At 45.3% G+C, this 24,288-nt stretch overlaps 1 protein-coding gene across 6 annotated transcripts in view; it reads right to left on the bottom strand.

Moving 5' to 3' along the window:
• The window catches only part of CTNND2 (catenin delta 2), a 1,866,736-nt gene that overhangs the window by 475,940 nt on the left and 1,366,508 nt on the right, over positions 1-24,288 (bottom strand). For all 6 annotated transcript variants that reach the window (XM_033929835.1, XM_033929832.1, XM_033929833.1 and 3 more), the window contains one exon: positions 158-341. In XM_033929835.1, coding sequence (XP_033785726.1) covers positions 158-341 — 184 coding nt within the window. The remainder of the gene's footprint in view (positions 1-157; positions 342-24,288) is intronic.

Consider the following 24,288-nt stretch of genomic DNA (forward strand, 5'->3'; position numbering starts at 1 on the left):
GAGAATATGCTGCCTGCTTGCCCTCGGATAATACCTTTTATGAATAAAGTCACCAAGTTCTCCTTTCAAAAGCACAGCAGAAATGGCACACAATACATCAAATGCAACGATAAGAGTGTAAAGTCCTGTAAGGCATAAAAGACAGCATCATACTAACCTTAGGCACCCAGTGGCATTGCGCAGCACTTGTGACGAATGGAGCTGTATTTTTCGATCATCCTGGAGAGGTGAGTTTTCCCATCCAGAATGAGGGATGATCACTGAATTGGTCAACACTGCAAGGGCATCCTGAATAATTGGCATTTTAAGTGCATCACAAGAGGACAGATTCCAGAGGACACCTATAAAAATAAATTAAGTGACTATAAGTACCTTTCAAAGATCTGTTTGACCTTTCCCATGAAATCACTAAAACTGACTTCAAGGGAGCAATTTACATAGATGATGTAACATAATACCAGGTGGACTTAGTCTATGGCTCAGAAATATCAAAGAAGAGACAAGTTAATTTAATCATGTATTTTTAATGAGAATAACTAATGGGCAGACTGGATGGACCGTTCAGGTCTTTATCTGCCGTTATTTACTATGTTACTCAGTAGTTAGTGCTGGGACAGTTGAGGGGTGGAGCTCACCTGTACAATGCCACAATTCAGAGGCAGTACCTGTATAACTATCCAGTTAACTTAGGAAAGCAAAAAGGTAGTCCTAAGTTATCCAGGTAGCTATCTGAATGCCTCTTCTAAATATCAAAGGTACCCTGTAATTCCTGACAGCTGCCCCAGACCTTCAGTGCTGGTACCTGGATAGGGGCTGGCACAGAATATCCAGGTTTAATTCAGTCAGTAGTGGCTAGATTGCCACCGGCTTAATTCTGACCTGTAATTTTATGCAGCATACAAAGGCAATTTATATCCTACTAATGAAAAGGACTCCATCTCTCCTGTTGAGTAAATCTCCTGATATAGTAAACAGGTTTTGGGGTACACACCAACTGTTATTATAAGAGAATTCTACTGTCCTTCAAAACAATGGTATGTTTATTACTGCTCTGCAAGAAGAAATGCTTTCATGTATTCTGATGCTGCATCTTGCAATCAGCTAGTACAAATACTGTATTAACAGAAAAATGATTGCTCTATTGCAATACTGCAAGAGCCAATAGAGCAACCAAGTGTCATTATTCAGTAAATGGAATACTCGCTTGAAAAATTCTAATCAGTATTACTTCCTTAGCAAACCTCCTTGAGTTTTTCACAATTATTGTTATAAGCATCTGTCTTTAGTACTGGTGTTAATACTGTATAAACATGCACTGTGAGCAAAGAGGCTATCTATATTTATTTATAACTACTTTCCTAGACTGACTGGAATTCTAGATTAAATATATGCTGTAGTTTATAAGCTTAAACCTTTATATGCATAGAGGGGCATAATAAAAAAAAACCACAAAAATGTCTAAGTCCCCTTTTGGCCTTAGGCCTTAAACGTTGAAAATAGAAGCAGGGAAAATGTCCATAATCAAAAAAAACGTCCAAATGGAGGTTTTTCTTGATAATGGCCTGCCACTACATTCAGCTGTTTAAACGCCCAGACCACCATTACGTCTACACTTATACCCCCACAACATCTACACTTATACCCCATAATGAACCAAAAAAATGCCTAAGCCCCAAATGTCCAACACAAGGGCTTTGGAGGAGCCAGTCCTTCGCCTAAAAGCTGGATTCTGTAACTGGTATCTGTGAAAAACAACACTAGTTACAGAATCCACACCAACCCCCCCCCCCCCAACGACATCGGAGCAGGAGGGAACCCAAGCCCTCCTGCCCCGCGACACCGACCCCCCATCCCCCCGATTACGTTCAGGGCAAGAGGGAGCCCAAGCCCTCTTGCCCCGGGCACCCGCGGCACCCCCCGATTATGATCTGGCCAGGAGGGAGCCCAAGCCCTCCTGGCCTCTCGCCCCCCACCCCCTACACGATCGGGCAGGAGGGAGCCCAACCCCTCCTGCTCAGGCGGACCCCCTACCCCCCACTCCCCACTACAATACGGGCAGGAGGGATCCCAGGCCCTTCTGCCCTCGACACCACCCCCCACGACCGCCCCCGAACCCCCAATTGGCCCCCCACCAACCCGTGACCCCCCGACAGACCCCACGATCCCCCACCCCCAATCCCACCCCCATACCTGTAAAATGTTGGCCAGACGGACGGGTGCCAAACCTGCCCGTCTGGCAGGCCAGCCGGCTGCAGAATGGGGCTGGATTGGCCCAGGCATCTGAAACCCCGCCCACAGGTGGGACCTAAGGCGCCTGGGCCAACCAGAATAGGCCCGGGTTGGGTCCATGTGCCTAAGGCCCCACCCACAGGAGGGGCCTAAGACTCCCGGGCCTATTCTGGTTGGAACAGGCGCCTTAGACCCCACCTGTGGGTGGGGTTTCAGATGCCTGGGCCAATGTGGCCCCATTCTGCAGCTGGCTGGCCTGCCGGATGGGCGGGTTTGGCACCCGTCCATCTGGCCAACATTTTACAGGTATGGGGGGTGGGATTGAGGGTGGGGGGTTGTGAGGTTGGTGGGGGGTCATAGGTTGGCGGGGGGGGCGATCAGGGGTTCGGGGGGGGCGGTCGTGTTGAGGGCAGGAGGGCCTGGGATCTCTCCTGCCCGTATTGTAGTGGGGAATGGGGGGTAGGGGTCCGCCTGGGCAGGAGGAGTTGGGCTCCCTCCTGCCCGATCATGTAGGGGGGTGGGGGGTGAGAGGTTAGGGAGGCTTGGGCTCCCTCCTGGCCTGATCGTAATCGAGGGGTGCTGCGGGTGCCTAGGGCAAGAGGGCTTGGGCTCCCTCTTGCTCCGAACGTAATCGGGGGGGGGGGGGGGGGTCGGTGCCGTGGGGCAAAAGGGCTTGGACTCCCTCTTGCCCCGATGTTGTGTGTGGGGAGGTGATGTATCGCGGCAGGAGAGATGCCTCATCTCCCCTACCGCGATACCATCACTCCTCTACCCGAACTGCCGCGACCCACGGCAGGAGTGATAGGGCATCTCTCCTGCCGCGGGTTGCAGCAGTTCGGGTAGAGGAGTGATGGCATCACGGTAGGGGAGATGAGGCATCTCTCCTGCCGCAATCATTACTGTAGGGGGTAGGCAGGTTGCTTGGGCCGTTGAGCTGATCGCAGCAGCCAGATCAGCTCAGCGGCCCCTTTTTCGGCACTTAGACCTGTTTTGACTTCGTCTAAGTCAAAACGTATAAGTGCCGCCACCTACCGCCCACCGCACGTCCTTTCCCCTCCTCTAAACACGCCTCTTTTCTCTCTGTGCATCTAGAGGCAGGGGAAAGGCCTAAGCTGGTTCTAGATACTTCTAAAACCAGCTTTGACTATGGGTACTTGGACGATCAGGCTTTTTGATCGTCCAAGTAGCCATTTAGGCCACTTTTTAGACTTTTTTTTTTGATTATGAACCCCATAGGCTATAATTTTATAATTGCTCATATCCAACAGAAGTATGCAAATACATTTTGCTATGAGGGCTTTGTGTGCTTTTGTTTTGAAAATGAGCTCTTGAACAACTAGGTGCACATCTGCATCTGCTATATGGTGCACACAGTTTTTCTGTGAAGAATTACATGCATACATACATTTCAATTTTTAAAAGTATAAATCCGTCTTGTTTGCCGGGAAGAAGATGAAGAAACCCCACGGCAGTAGAACAGAAGTGTTGCGCTGTTATGGAATAATTTTTTTTTAAAGAGAAAATAAAGTAAATTTTCTGAAAAAAACTCATTTGGTTTTAATTTGGTTTTTAAGAAAATAAAAAATTATTGTTTTCCGCGGTTTTGAGGTTTTTGTTTTTTCTTTCTTTATTTTTTTGAGAGAGTGGAGAGCTGCTACTTGCTAGGAGCGGCAGAAGAAAAATTAAAGCTCCAAGGGGAGAAGCTTTGGAGGCAACTACCGTATTTTCACATAGATAACGCGCACCCGTGTAAAACGCGCACACGGGTATAGCGCGCGAAAAACACAACTTTATGTACAGAAACTTTTATATACCGCGCACACACGTATACCGCGCATGCTGCCCAACTCTCCTTTCACCCGCCCCGACTCTCCTCTGGCCACCCCGACTCTCCTTTCGCCCGCCCCGACTCTCCTCTCCCCCTTGAAGTCCTGTCCCCACCCTGAAAACCTGATGCCCCCCCCCGGACGTTCGATTCACCACCCCCCTCGCAGGACCGCTCGCACCCCCACCCGGAACGACCGCTCGCACGCGCTCCCACCAGCACCCGCACCCACGATCGGAGCAAGAGGGAGCCCAAGCCCTCTTGCCTGGCCGACTCCCCAACTCCCCGACAATATCGGGCCAGGAGGGAGCCCAAACCCTCCTGGCCACGGCGACCCCCTAACCCCACCCCGCACTACATTACGGGCAGGAGGGATCCCAGGCCCTCCTGCCCTCGACGCAAACCCCCTCCCCCCAACGACCGCCCCCCCCCCAAGAACCTCCGCCCGTCCCCCAGCCGATCCGCGACCCCCCTGGCCGACCCCCACGACACCCCCACCCGCCTTCCCCGTACCTTTGTGTAGTTGGGCCAGAAGGGAGCCCAAACCCTCCTGGCCACGGCGACCCCCTAACCCCACCCCGCACTACATTACGGGCAGGAGGGATCCCAGGCCCTCCTGCCCTCGACGCAAAACCCCTCCCCCCAACGACCGCCCCCCCCCAAGAACCTCTGACCGCCCCCCCAGCCGACCCGCGACCCCCCTGGCCGACCCCCACGACCCCCCCACCCCCCTTCCCCGTACCTTTGGTAGTTGGCCGGACAGACGGGAGCCAAACCCGCCTGTCCGGCAGGCAGCCAACGAAGGAATGAGGCCGGATTGGCCCATCCGTCCTAAAGCTCCGCCTACTGGTGGGGCCTAAGGCGCATGGGCCAATCAGAATAGGCCCTGGAGCCTTAGGTCCCACCTGGGGGCGCGGCCTGAGGCACATGGTCGGGTTGGGCCCATGTGCCTACTACTATTTATTATTTCTTTAGCGCTGCAAGGCATACACAGCACTGTACATTTTAACATACAACAGACAGCCCCTGCTCAGAAAAGCTTACAATTTAATTTAGACAGTACATTTCAAGGTTGGGGAGATAATGGTAGAGGAAATGATACAAAGGGTATAGGTATCTGACAACAGTGAGTGGGAGTTAAGAGTTGAAAGCAGTTTCAAAAAAGTGGGCTTTTAGCTTGGATTTGAATATTTCTAGGGATGGAGCACAATGTATTGATTCAGGAAGCCTGTTCCAGGCATATGGTGCTGCAAGAAAGAAGAGACAGAGTCTGGAGTTGGTAGTGGAAGAGAAGGGTGCAAATAAGAGGTGCTTGCTTGATGAACGGAGATCACGGGGGTGGGGTGGGTGGGAGCATAGGGGGATATAAGTAAAGAGAGATATTGGGGGCTTCAGAGTGAATGCATTTGTAAGTCAGCAAGAGGAGTTTAAACTGTATTTGGAAATGGATGGTGAGCCAATAAAGTGACTTGAGGAGAGGGGTAATGTGAGAATAGCAGCTCTCATGGAATATGAGTCATGCAGCAGAATTTTGAATGGATTGAAGAGGTGAGAGATGGGTGCGCGGGAGTCCTGAGAGAAGTACGTTGTCAGGCGCGAGGTGATGAGAGCATGGATAAGGGCTTTGACAGTGTGTTCAGAGATAAGAGGACGGATTTTGGTAATATTATAGAGGAGGAGCAATAGGATTTGGTGGTTTGTTGGATCTGAGCAGAGGAGAGAGAGGAGTCAAAGATCACCTCAGGGTTGCAAGCTGATGAGACAGGGTGGAAGATAGTGTTATCCACAGAAAGAGAACGGTGAGATGGGGGAGGTGAGTTTAGGTGGAAAGATAAGTTCAGTTTTAGCCATATTTAGTTTGAGATGGCAGTGAGACATCCAAGCAGCAATGTCAGACAGGCAGGCTGATATTCGGACCGAAACTCCTGTAGAGATAACTGGTGTGGAGAGATATAGCTGGAAGTCGTCAGCCTAGAGGTGATATTGAAAACCATGAAAGGAGATCAGTGTACCAAGAGAACGGGTATATAAAGAGGAGAGGGCCCAAGACAGAGCCTTGGGGTATGCTAACAGACAGCAGGATGGCAGCAGCGGAGGATCCACCGTAACATATGCTGAAGGTATGATGAGAGAGATAGGAAGAAAACCAGGAGAGTGCAGAACCCTGGAATCCCAGCGAGGACAACATATTGAGAAGGAGGTGGTGATCAACAGTGTCGAAGGTAGCAGAGAGATCGAGAAGAATGAGGATAGAGTAGAGCCAATTGGATTTTGCCAGGAACAGGTCATTAGAGACTTTAGCAAGGGCAGTTTCTGTAGAGTGGAGAGGGTGAAAGCCCGATTGAAGTGGGTCAAGAATATTATGAGAAGAAAGGAAGTCCAGGCAACGGCAGTGAACAGCACATTCGAGTAGTTTGGATAGGCCTAGAGAAATGCTTCAGAAATACTTGATGGAAATTTTGGAAGTCTCAGAGGAAAATTTGCTTCCATTTTTTCAGGTGTATAATTACCTACTAAATCACCTCAACAACAAGTAAAATCCACTGAACAACAGGAGGCAGGAGAAGGAGATTACAGGGGAAGAGTGCAGGCAAACAAGAGAGAGAGAAGAGGGGGAATAAGAACAGAAGGAAGTAGAGGACAAAGTGAGAGCAAGGGGCAGCGGCAAGAGTTAGCTCCGCCCACACCCATCATTCACTGGAGCTCCCCCTTAAAAGGGGAGGAGCCAATGGCAAACTAAAGGCTCGTGCAGACGAGCAGGAGGCAGGAGAAGCAGATTACAGGGGAAGAATGCAGGCAAACGAGAGAGAGAAGAGGGGGAGTAAGAACAGAAGGAAGCAGAGGACAGAGTGGAGGGCAGAATACTGGAACTGGAAGCACTTCGAGCAGTGGAGGAGAAGGACAGAGAGGCAGAGAGCATCAAGACATAGGAAACATTGAGGAAGAAGTCTGGAAGTTAGAGAAGTTCATCGAGGAGGCATACAGGGAGGCTGTGGAAAATCACAAGCAACAGTGGAACTGCCAATATACACCTACAGGGAGAGAGGACAACCTGGAGGACAACCACAAGGAAGAAATGGGTGACACAGCAGCAGGATCTGGAGACAGCGTAAGGAACCCACAAGAAGACGAGTCCAGTGCAAGCCAACACCAGGATGAGGGAAGATGGAAGTGTACAGAGGACACAGACCTACGGCTGGAGAGACCAGGACACGTACCTGCGGCTATAGAGGCATGAGAAGATAGAGAGGACAGCAATCGTCGTGGGGGGACTCCATCATCAGACAAGTTGATAGCCACATAGCAGGAGGAAGACAGGATCGGCTGGTGACCTGCCTATCGGGAGCCAAGGTAGAAGACATAGTGAGCCGCATCGACAGGATCATTGACAGCGTGGAAGAGGAAGATGCGGCAGTGGTGATCCATGTGGGGACAAACAATGTGAGCAACAGGCATTACAGCAGGGAAGTATTGAAGGACCAGTTCCAGATGCTAGGAAAGAAGCAGAAGACCAGAACGCCGAGGGTAGCGTTCTCGGAGATCCTGCCAGTACCCAGGGCCAACGAGGAGAGGCAGACGGAGCTGCAAGCAGTCAACGTGTGGATGAGGTGCTGGCGTGAGGAAGAAGGATTCCACTTTGTGCGCAACTGGACAACATTCTGGGGGAAGAGCAAGCTATTCAGGAAGGATGGACTCCAGCTCAGCAGAGACAGAACGAGGCTACTTGCAAGCAATATCTAAAGAGAAATTGAGAATTTTTTAAACTTGGAAGAAGGGGAAAGCCAACAGTTGGCCAAGAGTCGATGGTTCAGGATCCAGTATACTCAGAGGATACCGTGCAGGAAGACTCACTGGATCAAAGGCAAGACAGAAATCCTGACAGATTGAAAGGGATACAAGATGAAAGAAATTGCAAGAAAGTAAAAAGCTGCAAACTTAAGTGTATATATACGAATGCAAGAAGCCTAAGAAATAAGATGGGGGAATTGGAAGTTATGGCACAAAAAGCTAACCTTGACATCATCGGTGTCACAGAAACATGGTGGAACAAGGAAAACGCTTGTGACACTGTGCTACCAGGATACAAGCTATACTGCAGAGACAGAGTAGGTCAAAAAGGTAGGGGTATTGCCCTATACATCAAAGAAGAAATTGGGTCTACCGGAGAGAACACGCCAGAAATGAAAAATAAGGTAGAGTCTCTATGGGCCAAAATTCCGGGAACAAAGGGAACGGAAATGAAGATCGGCACCTACTACCGACCCCCAGGGCAGTCCGAAGAAATTGATGGAGAAATGACGGATGAGATCAAACACAGCTGCAAGGGAGGCAACACAGTTATCATGGGCGACTTCAATTATCTGGGGAAAGACTGGAACCTAGGCACCTCCGGCTGCAGTAGGGAGACCAAGTTCCTGGATGCTACAGGTGATTGCTTCCTGGAACAACTTGTCAAAGAAAATACGAGAGGAAATGCAATTCTGGACTTAATTCTAAATGGACTACGAGGACCGTCGCAAGGTGTAGAAGGGACGCTGGGTGGGGGGGGATATAGTTTTTTGGTTCATTTCTTGATTAAATTGTTGGATGGGAGGGGAGGAATATTTATTATCTTCTTTGTTATTGATGAAATTTAAGTGCTTATTTTGTAACGATTGCATGTATAATTTATGACACTGTGTATTAGTTTTGCAAATTAATAAAGATCTATATAAAAAAGAAGAGGATAAGCAGTGTAAAAGCACTAGAGAAAGCATGGTCCCTTTTTAAGGACACGATCACCGAGGCACAAAATCTATATAAATCGCGTATCAACAAGGGATCCAAGAGGAAAAAGAACAAGGACCAGCTGTAGCGGTGAATGAATCGATCAGAGACAAGAATACTTTGTTTATGGAATGGAAAAGGTCAAAAACGGACGAAAACTGGAAAAAGCACAAATAACATCAAAGCAGATGCCACAAGGCGGTATGAGGGGCCAAAAGAGACTACGAGGAAAAAATAGCCAAGGAGGCGAAAAACTTCAAGCCATTCTTTTGATATATTAAAGGGAAACAACCTGCGAAGGAAGCGTTGGATGACCATTGAAAAAAGGGAGTGCTAAAAGAGGACAAAGCCATCGCCAACAAATTGAACATGTTTTTTGCACCTGTATTTACCGAAGAGGATATACACAACATACCGGAAGCCAACAGGCTATACGCAGGAAACAAAGATGGGAAACTGACAGGGTTGACGGTCAGTCTAGAAGAGGTATGCAGGCAGATTGATAAGCTTAAAAACGATAAATCCCTGGGACCAGACAGCATCCGTCCAAGGGTAATCAAGGAACTGAAAGGGGTTAAAGCTGAACTGCTTCAACTAATAGCCAATCTGTCGATCAAATTGGGAAGGATTCCGCAAGACTGGAAAGTGGCAAATGTTACGCCAATCTTCAAGAAAGGTTTGAGGGGAGATCCAGGAAACTACATTGGTGAGTCTGAGCTTGGTACTAGGAAAGAAGGTAGAGGCACTGATAAAGGACCGCATCATTGATCACCTTGATGGACACAATCTGATGAGGACCAGCCAGTACGGCTTCAGCAAGGGCAGATCTTGCTTGACGAACTTGATGGGAGTAAACAGGCAGATAGACAACGGCGAGCCGTTCGACATTATATATCTGGATTTTCAGAAGGTGTTCGACAAGGTCCCACATGAACGACTACTTCGAAAAATTGCGAGCCATGGAATCGAGGGTGAAATTCTCATGTGAATTAAAAACTGGTTGGTGGGTAGGAAACAGAGAGTGGGAGTAAATGGACAATACTCGGCCTGGGAAGAGTCATGAGTGGAGTGCGTGGGCCCGTGATCCTCAACATCTTTATAAATGACCTGGAAATTGGTACAATGAGCGAGGTGATTAAATCTGCAGACGATACGAAGCTATTCAGAGTAATGAAGATGCAGGATTGCGAAGACCTTCAACGTGACATAAACACACTCGAGAAATGGGCTGTGACATGGCAAATGAGGTTTAACGTGGATTAGTGTCAGGTGATGCATGTCAGTAACAAAAATCTTATACACAGATACGGGATGTCTGGTGCAGTACTCGGACAGACCCCCCAGGAAAGAGATTTGGGAGTACTGGTCATCAAGTCGATGAAGCCGTCCGCGCAATGCACGGTAGCTGTGAAAAAGGTGAACAGAATGCTAGGAATGATTAAAAAGGGGATCACGAACAGATCGGAGAAGGTGATCATGCCACTGTACCGCGCTATGGTACGCCCCCACCTGGAATTCTGCGTACAGCACTAGTTGCCGTACATGAAGGACACAGTACTACTCGAAAGGGTCCAGAGATGAGTGACTAAAATGGTTAAGGGGCTGGAGGAGTTGCCGTACAATGAGAGGTTAGAGAAACTAGGCCTCTTCTCCCTTGAAAAGAGGAGACTGAGAGGGGACATGATCGAAACATTCAAGATAATGAATGGGATAGACTTAGTAGATAAAGACAGGATGTTCACCCTCTCCAAGGTAAAAAGAACAAGAGGGCACTTTCTAAAGTTAAAAGGGGATAGATTCCATACAAACGTAAGGAAGTTCTTCTTCACCCAGAGAGTAGTGGAAAACAGGAACACTCTTCCGTAGGCTGTAATAGGGGAAAACACCCTCCAGGGATTCAAGACAAAGCTAGACAAGTTTCTACTGAACCGGAACGTATGCAGGTAAGGCTAGTTTGTTAGGGCAATGGTCTTTGACCTAAGGGCCACCACGGGAGCGGACTGCTAGGCATGATGGTCCATTGATCTGACCCAACAGCGGCAATTCTTATGTTCTTATTTCGGAGATTTTGGAGAAATCAGATGCAGAAGTAGCAAGTCCTGCAACATTGATCCTAACACTAGCTCTTCATATAGACAAAGTGTGGATATTTAGACTTTTCTTTAAAAACAAACATAAAGAATTTCTTGGATAGATTAGAGAGAAGGAATTAAGGATTTGAAATACCTACCATGAGTAGAAGAAAAAGACTTAATAAATATAAAAAATCCTTTTAGCAAATGCTCTTTAGTTATGTGGAAAAGTGTGAGGAAAAAATTTTTAGGTACGGATAGAGGTATTTTTTCCCCCCTATATTATTTACATGAGATTTTATACCAGGTAGGGAGGGGGGAATTTTTAAGAAGTAGGAGACAAAAGGGCTAAGATGCTTTGGTCAATTAATTGAAGAAGGGGAGGTAAAAGCTTTTACAGATATACAGGGGCAATACCAATTTGAAGGGAAAGATCTTTTCCCTTATTTACAGATAAAAAATTATATATCGATATACAAGGTAAAGAATAATGGAATTTTAAAGAAATCTCAATTCGAAAAAAGATTAGGGGAACTAGTAGCAAAAGGGTGTATTTCTTGGTTATATAAAATTATAAATGAAGATAAAGCAATTAAAACATCATACATGAAAGCATGTTAAAAAGATCTGGGGAAAGAATGGTCCCTTAGACGAATGGGGGGTAATTGTATCACATCTTTTCCAGATAGAGCTGCCACTGTAGTGGAGAATGCTATTAAACTTTGAACACGTTGGTGCATTACTCCTGTTTTAATTAGCAAATGTATTAAGCAGAGTGATGCTACTTGCTGGAAAGGATGTGGCAGAAGAGGTACATTCTTTCATATGTGGTGGGAATGTCAGAGGCTACAGAGGTTTTGGGAACAAGTATTTGGTTATGTGAGCAAATTAATTCAAACCCCACTTAAATTGAATGCCGAAAGGGCACTATTGGGAATAAAAACAGAAGGTTTAACATCCTCTCAATCTAAACTTCTGGACTTGGCATTTATAGCTACTAGACTGACATTGGCTCAGAAATGGCGCATGCGAGATGTACCTACATTAAGAGATATGAGGGAACGCCTGGGAATAGTCTGTGAGAAACTTAGATTATCGGCCCTATTAACAAATCAATGGGCAAAGTTTAATGATATATGGGAGAGCTATATTCAAATAGAAAAAAAAGTCTAACAAAAGAATATATTGTCCTATTTTGATAGATTGGGGATCCAGGTCTCCTGGGGGGGGGGGTGGGGGGGAGGTAGGGGATAGGTTTGTTGTAATAGTAGATAAATAAGTTGCATTATTATTACTAATATATTAAGACTGTGAATCATATTCAATGATGATTATGTGCTGCAGTGAAGTAGGATTCCTTTAATAGTAGGATGGATAATTTGCATTATTTCTATTAGTTTATTAAGATTGTGAATCACAATCTCAGTCTGCGGCGGCGTTTCTTTTTTTCTTTTTGTTTGTCTTGGGCTTACTTTTGCTTGCATCTTGTTCCAGCAGTGAGGCAGAGGGGAGGAGGACTAACCAGCAGGCAGGCACACCGGGGTTGCAGCGAGAGCTAGCTCCGCCCACCCCCACCGCATCACAGGTCGCATCGGCCCGGGCTCCCCTTTAAGAGGAAGGGAGCCAACGGCGCCCAGCCGTTCAGCGCGCGGCGAAGGCGAGCGGCAAAGGCGCTCGCCTTAGCGACTGCGCCTTTGCGAAGGAGCCTTGAGAAGGAGCCCAGGCAGCCCAGCAGCAAACCTAATTTTCTAGAAAAACCTAACTTTAAAAAAAAAAAAAGTACTTTTCTTCTCTTCTCATTCTTCTCTCTCTCTCTACTCTTTCAGCTAGCTGCACGCCGGGCACCACTCTCAACCACCGAGGAACCATAGGAGCAAGGAGAAAGAAATGGAGGCTACAGGAACCCAGCGGAGCTACCCAGTATACTGCATCGAATGTCATATGTATGACTATCTCCCCTCCGGGAGGAGGGCATACATATGCAGTCGCTGTCAGGAACTGGATAGCCTGAAGAAGGAGGTCGGGAGACTGCAGGATCGAGTACAGGAACTGGAGGGACTGTGCACCATAGAGGAACAGTGCTGGGCAACTGAGGACACCGCCAGAGAGGACCACATCACGGAACAAGTTAGAGAGCTCGAGAAATTCATCGAGGAGGCCTGTAGGATGGTGGAGGCACAGGACATCAGGGGAGAACTACCGGTCGGACGACAAAATCCACCAGACACCATGGGAGTAGGACCTTGCGGAAAATCTGGACAGGCAGATGAGGAGGAGACCCAACAGAACCCAGAGGAAGGACTAGCTGACTGCGCCACTGACACAGACCAGAGACCAGAGAGACAGTTGAGGAAGGGGAGATCTGCTATCGCAGTAGGAGACTCAATCCTGAGAGGAGTGGACAGTCACATAGCTGGAGGGAGAGAGGACCGACTAGTGACATGTTTCCCTGGGGCAAGAACGAAGGATGTCATCGACAGAATTGAGAGGATCCTGGAAGGGGCCGAGACGGAGGAGACAGCTGTAGTAATCCATGTTGGAACCAACGATGTCAGCAGGAGGGACTACAACAGGACTGCACTAACTGATCAGTTCAGGATCCTAGGGAGGAAACTGAAACTGAGGGCAAGGAAGATAGCCTTCTCAGAGATCCTGCCAGTACCGAGAGCGGATGCACGGAGGCAGAGCGAACTACAAGCAATAAACGGATGGCTCAGGAGATGGTGCGAAGAGGAGGGTTTCCTTTTTGTTCGGAACTGGACAACTTTCTTGGGGAAAAATAATCTCTACAGGAGAGTCGGACTGCACCTGAGCACGACTGGGACGAGGATGCTTGCACGCAACGTCCAGAGCGCCATAGATTTGGCTTTAAACTGAGGAAGAGGGGAAAGCCGACAGTCAATCTGACACATCGGACAAAAGTATCAAATAAGGATACTGAGCAAGGACATTGTAAAAGAGGGCTCGGGACTGAGTGAATTTTTGGAAAAAGGACCTAAGGATGCAATACAAGGGCCCAGGGCCAAGGACATTGTAAAAAAGGGATTGGGGCTGAGTGAGAATTTTTGGGAAAAGGACCTAAGGACGCAATGCAGATGCCCAGGGCCAAGGACCTTGAACGAGGACATTGTAAAAGAGGGCTCAGGACTAAATGGGAATTTTTTGAAGAAGGACCTAAGGACAAATTGCAGGGGTCTAGGACACAAATAAAACTGGCAAACAGGACAAACAGAGAACAACGGAATCCAGAGGGACAACCAAAAATGAGGAAACAGGTTGAGGACGAAACAGACACACCACAGGAGGAGGATGACCGAGACGAGGCTTGGGGACTGGCAACTCACGAGGGGGTCGCCAGGAGCGCCAAACCACAAGGAAAACCAGCAAGAAAGGCGAACAACCGGGACTTACACTGTCTGTACACTAATGCTAGTAGCCTAAAGGCTAAAATGGGAGAGCTGGAAGTATTAACCAGCACAAAGGGCCTAGACATAATTGGAGTCACAGAAACGTGGTGGACTGATGACAATGAATGGGATGTGGCTTTACCAGGGTTCAAACTCTACAGGAGAGATAGGTCACACAAAAAGGGTGGAGGAATAGCGCTATATATAAAAGATTCCATACCTTCAACTAGGATGGAAACAACAATAAGGGCGGATGACTTGGAATCACTATGGGTTAAGCTACCAGGAGGAACAGGAGCGGACATAAAATTGGGTCTGTACTATCGCCCACCTGGCCAATCGGAAGAAATCGACCAGGACCTGGAGGTCGAACTGAGGCAGTTATGCAAAAGCGGAAGTGTGGTGGTGATGGGGGACTTCAACCACCCGGGAATAGACTGGAGCATCGGGCACTCCAAATTCATGGAGGTCACGAGGGACTGTTTCATGGAACAGTTGGTCACGGAACCTACACAGGGAGATGCCACTCTTGACCTAATCTTCAACGGACTAGGGGGACCCACTAAGGAGGTGGTAGTACTAGCCCCACTAGGAAACAGCGATCACAATACGATCCAGTACAGGCTAGAGATTGGATCATCAAAGGTGAAAAGAACCACAACGACAGCACTCAACTTCAAAAAAGGGAATTATGATGCCATGAGAAAAATGGTGGGAAAGAAACTCAACGATACCGCAAGGAAGATGGAGTCCGTAGAAAAAGCCTGGACCCTACTCAAGGGCACGGTGCACGAAGCACAGAACCTGTGCATCCCCAAGTTCAGGAAGGGGTGTAAAAAAAAATAGAACAAAAAACCCAGTGTGGATAACAAATGCAGTGAAAAAGGCGATAAGTGATAAGAAGGCATCATTCAAAAAATGGAAAAAAAGACCATACAGAGGACAACCAAAAGGAGCATAAAAAACACCAAAAGGAGTGTCACCGAGTGGTTAGGAAAGCAAAAAGAGAATATGAAGAGAGACTGGCAGGGGAAGCAACAAACTTCAAATCATTCTTCAGGTACGTAAAGGGGAAGCAACCAGCTAGGGAGGAAGTGGGACCATTGGATGATGGAGACAGAAAGGGAGTGGTAAAAGAGGAAAAGGAGATAGCGGACAGGTTAAATGAGTTCTTCACGTCAGTTTTCACAAGGGAGGACACAACCAACATTCCGGAACCCGAGGAGATCGTAAAAGGAGATCAGGATGAAAATCTGGTCCAACTAGAGGTGAGCAAGGTGGATGTCCTCAGGCAGATAGACAGGCTAAAGAGCGACAAATCGCCAGGTCCGGACGGCATTCACCGGTACTCGAGGGACTCGAGGGTACTCGAGGAACTAAGGAACGAAATAGCTGAGACACTTCGACAGATATGCAACCTATCCTTAAAAACTGGAGAGATTCTGGAGGACTGGAAAATAGCAAATGTCACGCCCATCTTCAAGAAAGGCTCAAGGGGAGACCCGGGAAACTACAGGCCGGTGAGCTTGACCTCTGTCCCGGGAAAGATGATGGAAGCGCTGATTAAAGACAGCATCTGGGAACACATCGAAAACAATGGGCAGCTAAAGTCGAGCCAGCATGGCTTCTGCAAGGGCAGGTCATGCCTCACAAACTTATTATACTTCGTTGAGGGGGTAAACAGCCAGGTGGATAAAGGGGAATCCATAGACATCATTTACCTTGACTTCCAAAAAGCCTTCGACAAGGTACCACACGAAAGACTGCTAAGTTTCAAGTTTCAAGTTTATTAAAATATTTGATTGAACGCTTTTCAGGATACAAAGCGTTTTACAAAGAAATAAAATTGGATATATTAAAATTACAAATACATCGTAAATAAAAATTGTTACTTAAAAAATTAAAAAACGAACTGGGGTAACAAACACATGGAACAATAGGAAAGGAGGGAAAAGAAAAAATACAATAAAAAAATAAAAAAAACAAGATGAGTTAATCAGGTTGGGTTAGAACATAAGGATAATGTGAGAAAAGGATTTACTATCTTGAAAATCTAAGAGAAAAGGATTTACAATCTTGAAAATCTAAGAGAAAAAAAAAAGGGGTATATACTCAGAGTTTAATACAAAACGATAAAATTAGGAATGAACCGAAAAATAAACTTTTAGTTAAAGGCTTCTTTAAAAAGAAAACACTTTAAACTATTTTTGAATTTATTCAAATCTTGTTCAAGTCTTAAATGAAGAGGAAGGGAGTTCCAAATGGTAGGGGCTGTAACCGAAAAAATAAGGTCACGGCGAGTACCTATGACTTTCAAAGAGGGAACATAAAGGGACGCTTGTGAGGAAGATCTGAGAACTCTAGTGGGGCTGTAGGGGATCAGAAGCCTGTCTATAAATGCAGGTGTATTATTTCTTAATGTCTTAAAGACTAATAGTGCTATTTTATAGGTGATTCTATATGAAATTGGTAGCCAGTGAGCATTTTGAAGCAGTGGTGTAACATGATCGAATTTTTTTGAACCTGTGATTACCTTTATTGCAGTGTTTTGTATGATTTGGAGGCGCCTTATATCCTTATAGCCTATATATAAGGAAGCTATGGAACCACAGGGTGCAAGGGGTGGTCCACCGATGGATCAAAAACTGGCTGGCGGACAGGAAACAGAGGGTTGGAGTAAAGGGCCATTACTAAGATTGGAAATGGGTCACGAGCAGAGTTCCACAGGGGTCGGTGTTGGGACCGCTTCTGTTCAACATATTTATTAACGACCTGGAGGCGGGAACAAAAATGCGAGGTTATTAAATTTGCGGATGACACTAAACTATACAGCAGGGTCGAAATCATGGAGGACTGCGAAGACCTCCAAAAAGATCTGACAAAGCTGGAAGAGTGGGCCAAAGAGTGGCAGATGAGCTTCAATATAGGGAAATGCAAGGTCATGCATGTTGGGAAAAAGAACCCGATGTTCACTTACAAGATGGGGGGATCACCGCTAGGGGTGAGCAACCTTGAAAGAGACCTGGGAGTGATGGTAGACACAACAATGAAGGCGTCGGCGCAGTGCGCCACAGCCTCAAGGAAAGCGAACAGAATGTTGGGTATCATTAAGAAAGGTATCACGACCAGGACGAAAGAAGTCATCCTGCCACTGTATCGTGCATTGGTGCGCCCCCACCTGGAGTACTGTGTCCAGTACTGGTCGCCGTACCTCAAGAAGGACATGGCGGTACTTGAGAGAGTCCAGAGAAGAGCAACTAAGCTGATAAAGGGTATGGGGAACCTCTCATATACTGACAGACTGAAAAAGCTGGGGCTTTTCTCGCTGGAAAAGCGACGACTCAGAGGAGACATGATAGAAACCTTCAAGATCATGAAGGGCATAAAAAAGTGGACAGGGACAGATTTTTCAAACTATGGGGAACCACAAGTACAAGGGGGCACTCAGAGAAATTGAGAGGGGAAAGGTTTAGAACAAATGCCAGGAAGTTCTTTTTCACCCAGAGGGTGGTGGATACATGGAACGCGCTACCAGAGGATGTGATAAGCAGAAGCACGCTACAGGGCTTCAAAGAGGGTCTGGACAGGTATCTGGAGGACAAAGGGATTGAGGGGTACATATAGGAGTAGAGGTAAGGTTAGAGGGATAGGATTAGAGGTAATTTGTAAAATTAGTCAGAGACCACTGTTCAGGCAGTGGGCCTGATGGGCCGCCGCGAGAGCGGACCGCTGGGCGAGATGGACCTCTGGTCTGCCTCAGCGGAGGCAACTTCTTATGTTCAATATTGATTATCTGATTTAGTGAGATTGCTGTATCAGAAAAAAATGATTAAATAAAGAATGAAAAAAAAGAATTTTTTAGATGTAAAATTCAATTGTTCCCTGATATTTCAAGAGAAACACAAAAACGCCCACATGAGTTTCTTCTTCTAAGACCAGGGGTCATCTCATTAGGAGCTACGTTTTACTTAAGAGAACCTTGTAATTGTATAATTTGCTACCATTCTATTAAATATGTTTTCTTCGAGCCCCAGCAATTCACTTTAATATTGTAAAAGTTATTGGTTAAATATGCTTTCTGTACAAGTTGTACTTGGTATTAAATTTGAAAATCAATCGATAAATTTTTATAAAAAGGTTTGACTCTAGTACCAGATATTGACAATATTTGTAAGAAAATGAGCTGAAGACAGTGCTTGTAATTTAATTCATTCTAAGAAGCAGTATATATACCATACCCTTTATGTCTCTCATATATCGGATCACCCCGGTCCTCAGCGGCATCACCTTGGACTCGAAAAGCTCTCACTGTCCAAGGCTTTACATGTCAGCTCGTCACTGGACCGTTACTCTCATTTCAACTTTTTATTTATTCAACTTTTTATATTTAATTTATAAAGATATGTACTAGAAAATTGCTTAGCTAAGTACTTTTCTAGTACATATCTTTATAAGTTAAATATAAAAATTTAATAATTAAAAAGATGAAAATGAGAGCAACGGTCCAGTGATGAGCTGACATCTGCTCTGCAGTGTGGATTGTATCCTAGTCTCAGTTACTGAACTATATTAATGAAGTGTGGGTTTTCAATCAGATGGAAAAAAGATTTTGTCACATAAACAAATTAGGCATTTAAAAAAAAAAAATCAGTTACCTCTTTTTCTAATCTGCTGGTTTTATCACAAACTTATCTATGGTGGTTCCTGGATGGTGGGATACTTTCTTTCTTTTAGGTGATATTCTGTTGTAATGGGGTATATGTCCCATCTTCCCCCAGGGGGCCAACTGAGATTCCTTAACAAGAAAACAATTTGGGTTTGAAAAGGATTCCCATGATGGGACCTAATTTGCATGTGGGCCAGGAAAAGACTGGTTTTGGAACATAAAGGACTCTTGGGGAAAAGTGGATAGAGGAGGGAAGTTGGGAACTCATCTTGTGGATGAAAGACTGTCCACAGAAGACTTTATTGTGATGATGATTTTTGGACTTACCCAGACCTTTTAAGGGGGATTCCAAAAGGATTTCTGGGCTCCAAAGTGATGAGCTGGGTTAGGAACTAGTTGCATGAAAGGCAACAGAGGGTAGTGATCACTAGAAGAAAGGGATGTTATCAGTGGTGTGCCTCAAGGTTCTGATTTTGGGCCTTTTCTTTTTAATATTTTCATAAGTGATATTGCTGAAGGGCTGTCGGATAAGATTTGCCTCTTTGCGGCCAATACCAAAATCTGCAATAGAGTAGGCATACTGAATAGTGTGAATAACATGAAAAAAGACCTAGCGAAGCTTGAAGAATGGTCTGAAATTTGGCAGCTAAAATTTAATGCTATGAAATTCAAGGTCATGCATTTGGGCTTCAAAAACCAGAGGGAACAATACAGTTTAGGGAGTGAAGAACTTATTCGCACAACACTTGGGTGTAATTGTATGTGATGATCTTAAGGTGGCTAAACAGGCTGGAAAGGTGACGGCAAAATTTAGAAGGATGCTAGGATGCATAGGGATAAGTATGGCCAGTAAGAAAAAGGAGGTATTGATGCCCCTCTATAAGACTCTGGCGAGACCTCATTTAGAATATTGTGTACGATTATGGAGGCCGCACCTTCAAAAAGATAAAAAAGGATAGAGTCGGTGCAGAGGAAGACTACTAAAATAATCAGTATTCGTCATAAGGTATATGGGGACAGAATTGAAGATCTCAATATGTATACTGTGAAGAAAATGCAGGAGAGGGGAGATATGATAGAGACATTTAGATGCGCATGAGTCGAGTCTCTTTCATTTGAATGGAAGCTCTGAAATGAGAGGGCATAGGATGAAGTTAAGAGGTTATAGGCTCAGGAGTAATCTAAGGAAATACTTTTTTACAGAAAGGGTAGTAGATGTCTCCCAGAAGAGGTACTGGAGACAAAGAATATGTATGAATTCAAGAAAGTATTAGATAGGTACATGGGATCTCTTAGAGAGAGGAAGAGATAATGGTTACTGCAGATGAGCAGAGTGGATAGGCTATTTGGCGTTTATTTGGCATCATGTTTCTATGTTTCCTTAAAGAGAGGAGTGTGTCAAGTGCTCCCTGGCGACCCCTGAGTGGATGAATTCTGGCTTTTTGCCTAACCATCAGTAAGTCAACCTATCCTAATGTGGCCAGAGTGACTGGAGAGACCAGGGTACTTGGCAGTGACTTAAGTGACCAGAGTGACTGGAGAGCCCAAGAGGGACTAGGGTACTTGGGAGTGACTGATAGTTTCCAGAAGTGACTAAAGTGACTGGAGAGGCCAAGAGGGACCAGGGTACTTGATCTACAGTTTTGGGTAGGCGGCAAATGACCAGACTGATTGGAAGTGATCAGAGTGACCATGAGAACTCACTCAGCCTACACTCTCGAGTAGGTGACAAAGATCATTACAACTGTGGATAGGTGATGCAAGTGAAACACCTATCATATACAGATAACTCCAAAACTGTTGGAGGATGGTGATCTCAAAGTTGGATAGTGTTCAGAATCCTTAGGTTGATGACAGATTTTCCTAAACAAAAAAGCCAGTGTTGTTATTTAATCATTGCTACCATTTCTACTCATTGTATTCATTGTCACTTAGTACTGCCCAAAAAAGGAATACTGTATTTGCTTGTTTCAACTCTAATTCTTCATAACATTTAAGCCTTGAAACAGCAGTGAGCAAAACATGAAATTGTGTCAATGGTAATCATTCCCCCAAGATTACATTTACATCAAGATAAGTACATAGTTTAACGCTTTGAAGCATGTGGAGTACAAATATTTAAGTCAACTAAAAAAATTTTGAAGTTAATACTGATGTTCCATGAATTTTAAAAAAGTTTGGATTGATAACGAGCATAGGTTTATTAAGCTGTCATTGAAGTAAATTGAGAAGCTCACCTCTGATGGTCCAAATTCCTTCCCACCCACCCCCCCAAAAAAAGCTTGAATGCATGTAAAGTTGTTAGAAGGAATAAACAATTATTATTATAATTGAATATTTAAGAATACACTATGGGCCGGTCTGTGGGACTTGGATGAGGGTCTGATATGCAAGCATGCCAAGGGTAACCTTATTCATATGCTGATTGAATGTGACGCCTTAGCACCTTATTGAAATGCCATTTTTGCCGAGCTGACAAGGATAATTTCCTTACCGATACAATGGTCCTATAAGATTTTGATTTTAGGCCATATGGGAGACCTGGAGGGGCAATGTCTGACCACTGCCCAATGCACTTTCTTAGCCATTGTCATATTGTTGGCTAAAAGGCAAATTATGCGAGAGTGGATGGCTGACCACCCCTCAGCTGTAAAGGCATGGGCCGGGTCTATGCAAGAGATGGATCACTGGGAGCTTCGGGGGGAATGTCAGGACCAGAGGTCGAGAAAGAAGCCATATTGGGCATTGTGGCATACTTATCTGGACAAGGCACAGGGGAGGGTGTGAGGGGTCTAGTTCTCTGATTATTTTTCTTGGGGGATGGATCACGGCGTAGAGGAAGCAAGGGGAGGATGGGGGGGTTTGGGGGAGGGTGTAGTTGGACTGGAGCATAAAAATCAAAAGGTTTTGTATTTTATTTGCTTGGAGTTTCTGGCAGCCTGGGGTGTCCAGGCATCATTTCTATTGAATGCTATTTGCTCTGCATTACTTATTTTTTGTACATTGTATCACTGCTTTTGTGACACCTGTTTGTGCTATTCTTTTTCTATCACAATTTCAATAAAAAAAAAAAAAGAAAAGAAAAAAGAATACATTCAGAGCACAATTTAGACATTTGGGGCTAGACATGTTTTAATAATGAATATGTGCCAAAGGTGCTCAAACTGACCAGATGACCACTGGAGGGATGCAAACATGACCCCTCCCCCCACATACACATTCCCATAGTGGTCACTGAATCCTTCCCCCATCCTCCCCCCCCAAGATGTGAATCAATCCGTACATACCTGACTGTATGATAGCATCAGATATTATGGACAGTCCTAGTAGAGCAGCAAGCAGACTCCTGGAGTAGCCTAGAGGGTGGTACAGTGAACTATAGAGATGGGGACTCAGGCCCACTTATCTACTACAGTTATGGTGGAATCTCTGAACCTTCTAATAGTCACCCAAATCCCACTGAACTAACATAGAGGTGACACCTGCAGATATAAGGGCTGTTGGTGTGGTGTACAGCTGGGTCCAGTAGGTTTTTGGTGGGTTTTAGAGGATTTACCACACACTATGAGGGTTATAGCAAGATGTGTACCTGGGTATTTTTCGGTGAAGTTAACTGCAGTACCCCTAGGGTGCCACATTTCTCTGCTGGAATGTCTATATGGTCAGTCTACTAAAAATAATGGCCCCTTCTACATCCCAATGGCTTGTTTTGTGCATTTTTTTCAATTATTTTTTTTTTCAACAATGTTTCAAAAAGATAGACACATACCTAAAAATTGGCCATTTCTGAAAAATAAAGATAGATGTTTTGCAGTTTTGAAAATGGACATGTTTGAGACTGGATTTTTATGTATATTCCACAAAACATCTAAACTTGGATTTAGACATCATATTGAAAATGGCCCTCGTAATTAGTCTAAGTCCGTTTTTGACCTAAGGCACTAGTTACCCAAAGTCGGCAACTGGAAAATGACCATTCTCTAAAAGTACGTCCAGAATGGGTTTCTTTTTGAAAATCAACTACCTGTATGTCCAGGCATTTGATCACCCAGGCTGCCACTATGTCTAAGACAAAAAATAAGTCTAAGTCCCAAACGCCCAGAACAAGAGCTTTTAGAAGTAGGAGTGGCCAGTCCTTCGTGCTAGAACCCCCGAATGTCTACAGCACGAGTGCCCAATTTCTCCTGCTGCCACCCCACCGACACATCCACCGACAGGAGGGATGCCCAATCCCTCCTGCTGCACCCCCGTCAAAGGGCATGCCCCCCAAGCCTACTTGGACCCCAAAGTACCTTGTGTTAAGTTGGCAGACAGATGCTTCGTCCATCTGTCCTTCCCGCCTTCACTGATTGGTGGGCCTGCCTCTTCCCAGTGCATCGTGGGATGCACCAGGGAGGGGCTTAAGGCCCTGATTGGCCCAGGTGCTTAAGGCCCCTCCTATGGGATAAGTCTAAGAGATCTGGCCAATTGGAATCTTAAGCCACTCCTAGCTTATGAAGTAATGGATTGTGGAGAAACCAAAATAAGCTAGCTTGATAACCAGATCTTTCTAATTTTGAAACTTTGCTAAAGTGAAGTGTGTTTGGGAATTTGGCATTCTACCAACCTTTCCATTCTTTGCTGATATTCAGGGTAATGTCCATAATGATATTTGACTCAAACCTTCTTGTTCTAATTCAATCCATTGTTTATATTTGGAATCACATTTATTTGTTTATATTATAATCACATTTATTTGCACCTCTTGGAAATATTCCTGGAAGTTTGGCACTGCAATGCCCCCCTTTCACTTCAGTCAAAACAGAATGCTTCATTTACTATGGGAGATCTCCTTTTCCAGATAAGCAGAAAACATTTTCTATACAAGGTGTGGAAAAAATATTTGGGTTCTTTTGTGGGAAGCACCATAAAAGGTGTAAGAATTTTGGTAGGACTATCATATTAATTGCTATTTTATTTATTAATTTCTTGATATACTGTCAATCGTTCAGAAGTGGACATAATTGCTGCACATCCTACTCTCCAATTACCAGATGCAATCTAAGATAGCATTTCCTCCTAGGACCACAAATATTGCATACAAAAGTGCCTCAGATGACCTTGAATTTTGATGCTAATTGGAATGCTGGCCTTCTCACTGAACCCCAGTGGCCAAATCTTTGAGGGATAACACCCTTACCCTATGCAATCTCAATGCCCAAAACTTTTCATCCTCATTATCTTAAGGTCATGCAGCCAATATTGGTGTCACTTTATCACTCTCCAAATGCCTTGGAGGTCTTCCTGCCACTAATTGTTTATTGATTTCAAATTTTAACAGGA

This window comes from Geotrypetes seraphini, chromosome 2, assembly GCF_902459505.1.
Source record: "Geotrypetes seraphini chromosome 2, aGeoSer1.1, whole genome shotgun sequence".
In the NCBI taxonomy this organism is placed as follows: domain Eukaryota; kingdom Metazoa; phylum Chordata; class Amphibia; order Gymnophiona; family Dermophiidae; genus Geotrypetes; species Geotrypetes seraphini.